The sequence below is a fragment of the Bidens hawaiensis genome, unplaced genomic scaffold (genome assembly GCF_021521415.1).
Source record: "Bidens hawaiensis isolate Kalapana, Puna unplaced genomic scaffold, B.hawaiensis_p1.1 tig00010432_1, whole genome shotgun sequence".
Lineage (NCBI taxonomy): Eukaryota > Viridiplantae > Streptophyta > Magnoliopsida > Asterales > Asteraceae > Bidens > Bidens hawaiensis.
The window spans coordinates 662,876-674,914 of record NW_027491794.1 but is presented as its reverse complement, the minus strand read 5'-3'; the positions used below and the strand labels follow the sequence as shown (position 1 = coordinate 674,914).

The 12,039-nt window shown below is 34.3% G+C and overlaps 2 protein-coding genes across 2 annotated transcripts; one reads left to right on the top strand and one right to left on the bottom strand.

Annotated features, from left to right (window-relative positions):
- Positions 1 to 3,851: 3,851 nt before the first annotated feature.
- On the top strand, positions 3,852 to 6,153 carry LOC143535199 (leucine-rich repeat protein 1-like). Its single transcript, XM_077029521.1, has 7 exons — positions 3,852 to 3,952; positions 4,033 to 4,165; positions 4,388 to 4,459; positions 4,804 to 4,947; positions 5,516 to 5,587; positions 5,656 to 5,727; positions 5,984 to 6,153. Exons 1-7 carry the CDS (start codon positions 3,877 to 3,879, stop codon positions 6,057 to 6,059), a joined length of 645 nt encoding a protein of 214 aa, XP_076885636.1. The 5' UTR covers positions 3,852 to 3,876; the 3' UTR covers positions 6,060 to 6,153.
- A 1,351-nt stretch (positions 6,154 to 7,504) lies between these two features.
- On the bottom strand, positions 7,505 to 8,474 carry LOC143535223 (pyruvate dehydrogenase E1 component subunit beta-1, mitochondrial-like). Its single transcript, XM_077029537.1, has 6 exons — positions 8,385 to 8,474; positions 8,282 to 8,308; positions 8,114 to 8,176; positions 7,943 to 8,029; positions 7,741 to 7,866; positions 7,505 to 7,615 (listed from the first exon to the last, which is right to left on the bottom strand). The coding sequence occupies exons 1-6, from the start codon at positions 8,463 to 8,465 to the stop codon at positions 7,505 to 7,507; spliced, it is 495 nt and encodes a 164-aa protein (XP_076885652.1). The 5' UTR covers positions 8,466 to 8,474.
- Between the last annotated feature and the right edge of the window lie 3,565 nt (positions 8,475 to 12,039).

Sequence of the window (12,039 nt, the reverse complement as noted above, 5' to 3'; positions counted from 1 at the left end):
AGAAAGATTATTGATTGAAAATAGGAGATCCGTCATTTGAAATGACGGATGTCAGATTACACATAGGGGTTGTCAGTTTTTGTCTGGTAATGTGGACGAGAACCATTTCAAATATTTTATTCGTGTTCCGTCATTTCAAATAGCGAATGTCAGTTACAGCTGACCGTCGGTCACCTAAATATTTTTTATTGACATCCGTCATTTCAAATGGCGGATGTGAACAGTGGCCGTCTATATTTTATTATATTTCAATGTCATTCGCCATTTCAAATGGCGAATGTGAACATTGACTGACATGACAACAAGATTCGGTCAACCGAGATATTAAGCTTTTGAATGGAGTGAACTGCCATGGCCATGACTCACCAAACTCCGAATTATCATCACCGTTAAATGTTAGTTTATCTTTTTTTTTTAACAAGTTTAATTATTTACTTTATAAGTTTTTTACGTAATTATTATCATTTGTTAATTCAGCATATGGAACAACATGAAAATTTTTACGTTATTATTTTTTTTTTTAAATGTTAGTTTATCTATTTTTTTTAAACAAGTTTAATTATTTATTATTTATAAGTTTTTTACGTAATTATTATCATTTGGAACAACATGAAAATTTGCTTATTAATTCATTTTTACTTAAAAATAGTTATTGTTACCAACTTTTTTTAAGAGCATGCTACACAGACTCAACATAGCGTGAAAGGTCACATCCCTAGAAAAACAAATTTACGGTTTATATGGTCATCATATGTAACATCCGTATTTTGAGAATTAATAAATAACGGAAAGTTTTATTATTATCGGTGTGTCTTTAGTTTGGTTGTGTGCGTGTTTGTATTTGGATAAGATTGGAATGGAGGTGGATGGTGGAGCCCATGGCTCCCTATATAAGGCCATCCCCCAGTCTTTCACCATTTCTTTATACAACACACACACTAGAAAACACACACTTTCTCTCTAGCAATTCGGATTCGGATCCAAGCAAAAGGAAGGAAGAATCTTGGGTGTAAACACCATAAAACAGCAAGAAACACCACCAAGCTCCACGGATCTGTCCAGATCCGAACCCAAGACCAACCAAAGGTGAGTTTTGGTTTTAAAGGTTAAGTTTTAGGTCGGATTCGACATGCAAACCGATAGAAGGATAGATCGGGTTATATGATGGAAGAAAAACATGAACTTGATAAGTTATAACCCCACGAGAATGTTATATGGTAAAAATGTGATGTTCGGGCCTTATAAAACGCAAGTATACAAAGTTGGTACAACCCAAAACCCTTAACAAGGGTAAAATCGGGTCCTAAGGAAGAGTCACGAAGTAAAATGGCCATTAAATGGTAAAAAAGAAGAAAAAGAAGAATTTCGCTTCGCATAAGCCATGCGAAGCGAAAAAGGCTATTTCGCATCGCATGACCATGCGAAGCGAAAAAGGTAATTTCGCATCACACAGTCATGTGAAGCGAAACAGTTTCATGCGAAGCGAAACGGTTCCATGCGAAGCGAAACAATTCCATGCGAAGCGAAAAGGTTCCATGCGAAGCGAAAAAGCATGCGAAGCGAAATTCTCTCATGCGAAATTTTAAAATGTTGTAAAACGTGACCCGATTCATTTTTCTGATACGTTTTTAATAAAGGACCTATTTATGAAAATAAAATTTTTCCGAGCTGACCTGGCAGCACAACCCCAACCAGGGGCTCTGCCCCTTGGACTCTGCTAGGGGCTGCCGCCTCTAGACCCCGCTACCAGGGGCGCTGCCCTGGACCCCCGTTAGTTGAGGTTTTCATTCACCTAGATGTAAGAAGTAGTTGAAATGGATAATTGATACCCGTGTCTTGTTACACAGTTAGCCGTGCACAGATAAGGAAGGGCATCACACTTAACTCCGAGAGAAACAGAACCCAGGTGAGTTTCTAGCCCCATTTCTGTGTTATGTTTTGAGGCTGTGTGCATACTCAATGTGATTAGTTAATACACTTACCTTAAGTGGTAAGGGTATGCCGTATGAATGTTTATAAATATACCTAATTAGTGTAGAAAGAGCTAAACGTATGTGTGAAGAGGTATATGAGAACAGATATAGCTAATGAAAGAAAGGTATGTACGATATGTGTAGTGTAAGAATGGTATGTATGATATGTAAATTTGAAGAATTAAGGGTTGCCTACCCTAATAATATAGGCGAAGAATAAAGGGTTGCCTACCCTAATAATATAGGCGAAGAATAAAATGTTGCCTACCCTAATAATATAGGCGAAGAATTAAGGGTTGCCTACCCTAATAATATAGGCGAAGAATGAAGGGTTGCATACCCTAATAATATATGCGAAGGTTATAGGGCGAAAGGCTCTTTAAAAACATAGAAAGGTTATGTATGTATAAAATAATGAAGGTAAGTAAAAGTAGGAATGTATGGAAGTAAGAATGTAAAGAATGAGAATGAAATGTATGTTACCTGCTTAACTAGAACTCACTCAGCGTAGCTAACTTTTAGTATGCACGCAGGTAAATAGATTGAAGGAGCTGGCTTAAGGATAACACGTGGCAGGGACCGGAAGACTGGCATCTCGGGATAGGAGTGTTATGAATTTATATGATATGTATTAAGACAAGTTAAAGTTTGTAAGACAAGATTTGATGTTTTGTTATGTAATGCATGAAGTTTTAAGTATTCCGCAAAAAGTTTTAAGTAACTCGGATTTTGGAACTATGTTTACGAGTAAATCCAACACCAAAGTAGGGTTCCGGGAACGGGGCCTTACATCATAGCTATGGTCAAAGTAATCAACAATGCAAGTGCAAGTTTTAACCTTTTAGCATGTATTTAATTATATTTTAATGACATCCGTCATTTGAAGTTGTGAACAGTGACTTTTCGTACTTGACATGACAACCACTCTATGTATTTTATTATATTTCAAAATGGCGGATGTCACCGAAATATAATAAAAAATACATAGGTGGGTCATAGGAAGTACGAGTTACTGTTCACATCCGTAATTTGAAATGGCAGATGTCAATCAAAAATATTTAGGTGAACGGCGGTCAGCTGTAACTGGCATCCGCCATTTGAAATGGCGGAACACGAATAAAATATTCAAGATCCGCCATTTCAAATGGTGGAACTCATGGTTCTCGTCCGCATCACCGGACAAAAACTGACAACCCCTATGTGTAATCTGACATCCGCCATTTCAAATGACGGATCTTCTATTTTCAATCAACAATCTTTCTATCTCCTAAAAACCATTTTATCTTCTTCAATTTTCCTATTTAAAAAAAAAATTCATTATATTGTGTTTGGGTATAACCCATAAAGCAAACCAATTTCCTTTTTCATTTTATTTAAATATTAATAATATTGTTGGGTATTTGTCTTCATAAATTCCCACCGCACCAAGTCACCCTCCATTTAGAGGGTGTTTGGGATTGCTTATTTAACTCTAAAAGTGCTTTTTGTTAAAAGTGCTTATTGGCTTCTGGTTTTTTGAAAAAAAGTTCTTAAAAAAATGTTTGGATTAGCTTATGTGGTTTGAAAAGTCATGAGCACTTTTTAAAAAATGTTTGGCTTAGCTTATTTACATAAAATGACCAAAAAGGGTAAAGGGTGGGTAGATTAGTAAAAATCCAATCAAAAAGCCAAAAGCATTTTTGAAAATCCCAAAATTGAGGCTTTTGGAAAAGTGCTTTTTCAAACCAATCAAAAAGCCAAAACAAAAGGAGCTTTTACATTTGCCAAACGCATTTTTTGCTTATTGGCTTCTTTAAAAAGCCAATAAACCAATAAGCATTTTTCAAACTCAATCCCAACCACCCTCTTAAAGTTTCTTCAAGTACACAAAAACACAACTCAAACCTCTTAAAACTTGCTTAAAATGACAACTTTTATTCATCTTCATCTTCATCTTCTTGTTCTTCAAATATTCATATGTGCAAATGCAAACATTGAAGGTAAATAAATCATTCATCTTCACTAATTTTTTTTTTTTTTTGAATATTATTGATGAATAATTGGATGTTTAAATTAATAGATGATGCTTTGTATGCTTTGAGAAGAGGAGTGAATGACCCCACCAATGTTCTTCAAAGCTGGGATCCAACTTTGGTTGATCCATGTATTTGGTTTCATGTTACTTGTGATTCCGATAATCAGGTTACCCGACTGTAAGCTTAGACTCGTTTAAGGGTTCTTTAATATAGTACATTACTATTATATAGTCATGAGATAATATATTATTAGACTTTGTTTATGTTATGTTATTTAATTCCTATAAGGTTTGTTGTTGTATGATTAATATCTAATAATATCATAATCGTTTTGAGTTAATGAGATATAAATATCTAATATATTCTTTTTAAACTATATGTTATATATTTTGGGTGTAGTGATCTTGGAAATGCGAAGTTGTCAGGCAATCTCGTTCCTGAACTGTGGAAGCTTGAGCGTCTTGAATACTTGTAAGTTTTTATCCGAGTTTACTATCTATTATAATAATTATTATTTGATTTATCATTTAAATGTACGTTTATTTATTAGTTATTATTTTATATTTGGCTTGAATATTGCGATAGCTATTAATGTTTTATTATTAGCATTAGTTGGTTAGCTTTATCATTATTCTTTGCAATACATAAAAGATATTATTATTCACGATACACTTCTGAGTTCTTTTGAATCATGCTAAATTAACTTAAGAACACATGCTTCATCAAACTCCATAACTCAACGGGCTTTTGGGCCATAGCGTTCTTTTAATGCTAGTTTCGCTTCTTACATGTTCAGATGGCGTGTTTGTTTGCAGGGAATTGTATAGGAACAACTTTGTGGGGACAATACCATCTCAACTTGGAGGACTTAAGAATCTTATAAGCTTAGATCTCTTCCATAATAACCTCACTGGTTTTATTCCTCCTTCTCTTTCCAAGCTTTCCCATGTCAAATTCATGTATGTTTTTACTTATATATTTCATTATACAATACGCTTTAGAGGCGGGAAAATGGGTGGGTTAGTATGGTCACGTCAAGTCAAGTCAAGTCAGGTAACTTGTCAAAACCACTATTCTCAAAACCCGACCAATGGTTCGATTGGATTTTGGAAAATAAGAATTACTTTTTTTCTTTCAACTCCACGTTTTGCTTGTTATAGGCGTTATTATTTTGTTAACATTATAAATCGACATCAAAATATATGGTAGCTTCACATTTTGTTTTTAATGTTTTAGATTATTTTTTATGCAGTTTGGTTTTTTTTAAGCCAGTTTGATAAGTGGACTAGCAAGGTGCTTGGTTCGATGACCGGTTTGGTTATGAAAACAGTGGTTTTTGACACGTATTTTGGTACATGTCAAAACAGGTTGAGTTGACCCAAAACACTTTTTGCCCATTTTAAATAAATATACTTTGAATGTGTTAAGACTACGATTTTTAAACGCTTTGGCTCGTTTGACGCGTTTCATCATTAAATGGGTTGAAGACAACTAAAATGAATAGAAAACCGTTAACGATGAATGCAGGCGACTCAATGGCAACAAATTGACAGGAAGAATTCCAAAAGATCTTACCAAGCTTCCTAACCTTAAGATTTTGTGAGCTCACAATTCTCTAAAACTTTTATCAGGTTTATCATTTTCTGTTTATAATTACATTTATGCAGTGATGTATCGAATAACGACTTATGCGGCACGTTTCCAACTTGGGGATCTTTCTCTAATTTGACAGAAGAAAGGTGAGTCTTCTTGAGATAGTTTGTTACTTTGTATTAGTCACATTATTTTCTTCGAATTTTAATAAGGTAGAACCACTTTTTAAATATAGAACTGCTAGAACTGCATTATGCATATACACTTTTATAACAATCTTTTTATCTTCTTTGCATTGTTTTGCATACCTAGTCTTTATGTGGTCCTATAATTCTTACTTAAAACTATTGTGTACTGAATGTGGCCCTTGTAATAAACATGTGAAAGCTGTTTTTGATTCAGTTTCAAGAACAATCCAAGACTCCAAGGACCAGAGCTTATGGGTTCGGTTAGGCACAATGATAGTGACGGGAACTGATCATGTTTGGGGTGAAAATCACAACTGAACTGCAAAGTGCAAACAATAATAAATGGTGGTCAAATGAAGTACCACCACCACTACTACTACTAGTACTTGTGTAGTGTATTGTGTTTTGATGCTATATAATTATATATGTATTTGTGACGAAACCGTATTATATATCCGTGATAAAACCTTATAAATAGAAATTGGTGATTTGAACTCGAGCCCACTTGTTAGGAAATCATGTCCAAGAACACGAACACAAAACGACTCTTTTGGTTTATTATAACTCTTGACACCTTGTTCCATAACACTAATATCGATCACTCTAAACATTCAAACTAAAGCAATCTCACCTAGCCCCTTCAACTTTCTCAATAACTATTTGTAACTTGTTTCGAGCAAACCTCGTTTTTTACATGCAAATTTAGATCTTATGACCATCGTTTAAGTTTTCATATTCTCGGTTTTCTAAGTAAACTTTGAATCAATAAAGAAAATACATGTCAAGAACCCAAACACGAGATCTTTCGCGTTGCATTTGCATCCAGCCTTATTGAATCAATAATTCATGCCTAGAGAGAATTCGACATGTTTAATTCACACGATACACCAGGAAGTAAAAAATGAAGCTTCCGACTTTTACAGCTACTCCCTCAAAAATCGAATTTGGTGCATTCTCAAAACAAAAGGAGTCAGGCATTTTGATAACCTTCAAGAAGCATTTGAAGTACCTATACCGAACTGTAGCATGCCCTCTTAACCGCCCGGACAATATCCTCAATCTGCCAAAAAATATATACGTATATAATTTATAAAAAAATAATAGCAAATATTAAAATAGTAAAGATTTTTTACCTGAGAGAAAGCCATCCTCTTGAGATTGGCAGCATAAGGCGTGGGAACATCAGCCCCTGCAATCCTCTCAACGGGTGCATCTAGATAACCAAAGCTGTCTTCAACAACCGATGCACTGCAGCACGCTAAGGGTAAAAAGGTCATGTCAGTTAGCGAAAGACCAAACGTGCCATAGATGTAATTTCTTAAAAGGAAAGACTAAAACCGTAGCATGGCCTTACCACAAGGACCATCCGTGTAATTTACTTGTATAATAATTTAATTTTGTAATCAAACTTACCTCGCAAACTAGTTATTAAAAGAAATTAAATTGGAAAAAAGACGATACCAGATCTCAGCACCAACGCCGTGTGGAGGGAACCCCTCCTCAACAGTGACAAGACAGTTGGTTTTTCTGACTGAAGCATTGATTGTGGCTCGATCTAGTGGTCAGATAGACCGCAAGTTTATAACCTGAAATATTTTGCAACTTTTACTTAAATAAGCACAATATTTTTTTATTAAAAGAAAAATAATTTGCTTTTAGTCATAGAAATATTATTACCTCTGCATTTATACCTTCTTTTTCAAGTATCTCAGCAGCCTAAAATTGCACAACACAGTCACATACATACATATAGATATATATGTATAACAACAAAGACCGCCTCATAAGCTACAATAACCATCTTAGAGAAAGCTGTAATTGTGACATCTTTGCCTTCTCTTTCAATCTGTGGCAAACAAATACAGTAAGCAAATCCAATAAAACACTGCATAACATTGTTATCACTCGTGTGGGGACCACGTGGCAATTGATGAGAAACTAAAAGAGTCAAGTCAAGTCACACAAACAAACCTGTGAATGTTGAGCACCAACACCAGCAGCGGGCCCATTTGGCCCACGAAACACAATGGGTACATTAATTTGACCAGCAGACATGTAATTTGACTTTGCTGCAGAATTGATGACATGATCAATTGCCTGCAGAAGATCACCAAAATGTAAAGGATAAAATAGGGACAATAATTATAAAGAGAATTAAGATTGAAGACGAAACCTGCATAGAGAAGTTGAAAGTCATAAACTCAATCACGGGCCTCAAACCATGATATGCGGAACCAACTCCTATACCAGCAAATCCAGCCTGAAATAATGAACAAATATATAAATTCTATAAGCGGTTAAAAGTAAAAGTATATAGTAAGACTGATGAGAATAACTTGCATACCTCTGTGATAGGGGTATCAACAACCCTTTCTGGACCATATTTGTCCAATAATCCCTTGGTTATCTAGAAATTAAAAATACAGCTAGTGAGACAAGAACACATAAATTTATATTATTTATTTGTAGAATCTGAGGAATCTGAGAGAACTGAGAAGCATAAAATTCTAACCTTGTATGCACCTTGGTATTCTCCTACCTGCGCATTACAAAAAGATAAACATCAAGCAAATAAAAATAGAGCTCTCAGTAGCTTTTAGTAAAAACACTTTTACCTCTTCGCCCATAACATAAACATTGGGATCAGCAGCCATTTCTTCATCAAGAACAGAGTTCAGAGCATCTCGTACTGTCATCTGTAACAACTTGGATTATAAATCTAAAATCTAAATCTACATAAAAAAATTTTACTGCTTGACAGAAATAAATTGTAGATATCATATTGCAGTGATCCTTTTGAGTAGGCCTGTAAACTCACCGAGCGAAGACAAACAAGGCATGTCCGTGTTCGTTTGTTTAACTTTTACGGAACACAAACAGTTAAACGAACGGAGTTTCTTGTTCGTGTTCATTCGTTAAGAAAATGAGTGTGTTCGTGTTTGTTTATGTCCATTCGTTCGTTAATAGTATAAAAGAATACAAACAAAATCAACGAACATAACTTAACATAGATGAATGAGCATCAATGTGTTAGACCTAAAAAATTAATAAAACTAGACTAAACTGTATATGAACAAATGTAAACAAACATTCACAAACATAACTGAATAAACAAGATATGTGTTCATGTTTCAAAATAATCATTTATGAAAACAAATTTCTAGTTTTAGGTACCATTTGCAAAACATTCCAGAAATAGGTATTATAAACCAGTCATGACTAGTAGTTCGTAGAACCAATTAAAACTTGCCGCATGTCCTTAAACTAACCGTAACGAGCACTTTCATAAGTCCTTTTGTCGCGACGAGTAGATTATAAGGTTAAACTAGTCGCGTCAAGTTAACTACTAATAAACTACTCGTGTAGGAAATGTATACCAGGTAAACTAGTCATCGCGACTAAATGACTTATGAAATTCCTGTGGGCGTTGATTACGAGGCAGAAACTGATTTAGTCGTGACGAGTAAATGATTAGTGAACATGCTCGTTACGGTTAGTTTAAGGACACGCGACAAGTTTTAATTGGTTCTACAAACTACTCGTCATGACTAGTTTATAATACCTATTTCTGGATTTTTTTGCAAATGATACCTAAAACTATAAATTTATTTTCATAAATGCTTATTTTGAGGGTTTTCCCAAAAAAAATATTGTGCCTGAAATTAGTTGAGTAATTTGGTTTATACATTAAGAATACATATTTTTTAATATATATATATATATATATAGGGGATGGTTCAAGAGAGAAATGATATTATTGTGAGAAGTGTGAGAAATCAATCTAGACCATTGATTTTGTTTAATCCATGGTTCATAACTATGATGACAAACTTGTAATAAAAAAGAAAAAAAGTATGGAATGTTTTTAAGAGAAGGGACATTTTAGTCTTATTATTTGATGAGGAAAGTATATTCTCAATCAATTTATACCATTTAAATAATGACTCTTAAACTTATCTTGTGTCTCTCTAAAATCTAATATTCTCTTTTTCTTGAATCTTATTTATTTCTCCCTATATCTTCTTACATTTTAATTAGAGATTTCTATTTAAACTCTTACCTTGGGGAAAAAAATTAACGACAAATGATGGATGCACTCATGGAATTTCCTAAATATATGAAATTTTGTAACTCTATGAAACTTCTAACCTACACATATGAAGTTTCAACCTACACTTTGTATGTCTACACCTAAGCTGTATTGGAAACATTCTACCTTATGTATGTAGGTTGTTTACTTTGTTGTATAGGGTGTATTTTAATTTAGTCAATGAAAAACATGTTATGAAGAAAATGTTCTACCATGTTGGAAAGAATTCTAATGCTTATGTAGTTGAATGAATGTAAAATTTATTAAAGATCGTAACCTTAAAAAATGTTCATGAGACCGCTAATCCTACACACGTGTTTGAGCCGATTGTGTAGTCACTAAACATAAACATACTTGTGTGACTATCAGTTATATTATGTAGGATATGTATTTCAAATGTATGGATCCATTATGAATACCTGAAGATGTTAAGTTACTTGTGTAGGTATAAGTTAGTTTGTGTTTTATACAGTAACATTATTTATGGCATTCTATGTGTAGGTTGTCTACTTTGTTGTGTGGGTATATGAAATTACGTATGAATGTTTTGTTAGCTACTTATGTAAGTTGTTTACTTTGTTGTGTAGATAGTAACTACGAAATTATGCATGAATGTTTTTTTAGTTTTTAATGTGTAGGGAACGTCAGTTGTTGTGTAGGATATCGTGTTTATAATTATTATGGCTCACTAGTATGGTGGATACGTATGCTGTTGTGTAACATAAAAAAAAATTAAAGAGTGGATTGGAATTTTCAAGCCTAGCACTATATTAATCGGTTTCAAAAGAATTTTAATGAGTTTAAAGAAGACATGTATCAAAGCAAGATTCCATCTACATTATTAATGGTGAATTTACAACAATAGTTTCCATATAAATTAAATATGATGATTTACTATACTACCCCTATATTTAATTAAAAGAAAATAAAAAAAATCTGATTGGCTACATCAACTTCTCACCCTTCTCACAATAACTTGACCTCTCTTCTGAACTTAAACATATATATATATATATGTTTAAGTTCTATATATATATATATATATATGTTTAAGTTCAGAAGAGAGGTCAAGTTATTGTGAGAAGGGTGAGAAGTTGATGTAGCCAATCAGATTTATATATATATATATATATATATATAATTTAAAAAACAGAATTCGGGTCTATCAGGGTGTCGACCCTGGGTCGGTCGACAACCTAACCCTGCCCTCGTATCCGGCTCTTGCGCTGTCCTTTCCTTTCTCATTCCTTGGTTTGCCGGTATGGTCTCTCTAAACACTGGACTCCGGGTGATGTTATAAAAAACCAATCGGGTTGCTTGGGATATCATTGTGAAGCGTCTAAACGGTATAGAGGTCTAGGTATAGGCTGCCTAAAGTCTATGAACAATCGGCTCTTCTTGCCAAATGGTGGTGGAGATGGTGGGCAAGAGGCGTGAATGCAATCCATTACACTCGGTTTTAGAAAGATGGGCATGTGGCAAGGCAATCCATCCATGGAACATGACATACTATTACAAAGATTGATAAAAACTTCTAGTATTGGGTTAAACTTGAACGGGTCTTTTGCTAGATAGGTGGTTTTTGGTTGGATGTGTGGTTAGGCAGATTCATGATGAAAGATCTCTTCCTAGACCTTTATAAGCCTGAGGTCAATAAAAGTTGTTTGGATATTGATAGGGTCTCTAGACGAAAACGGGGCCATGATAGTGGGTTTCGTTTGGTCTAAACGGAACTTATCTCCGGAGGAGTTTTTTGATTCCACTAATCTCAAAGAAATGGAAGAGTTGTTCTCTTTCAATGGAGATAATGAAGATGTGTGGTCTTGGAACGGTCATGCTTCAGGCAGGTTACGGCTGCCACTGTTTATGGAGGCGATACTCTCATTTGCGATTGGGAAAGTTAGATTCCTATTAAAAACAATTGTTTCGTTTGGAGGTTGTTGCAAAATAGGACTCGAGTTGCGCCTAATTTTATCGTTAGAGGGATGTCTTTGTTATCGTTTGGAGGTTGTTGCCAAATAGGACTCCAAGCTTTGTTGCTTTGAGGCATGACCTATTGTTGTCAATTTTGGCAGGTTCTTTCATGTTTAGCATTATTTTCATTATAAATTGTAATCTTTCTGCATCAAAAAAAGACTAATTGTTTCAAAGTCTTGTGTCTATTATCTTTTAGTTCTTAG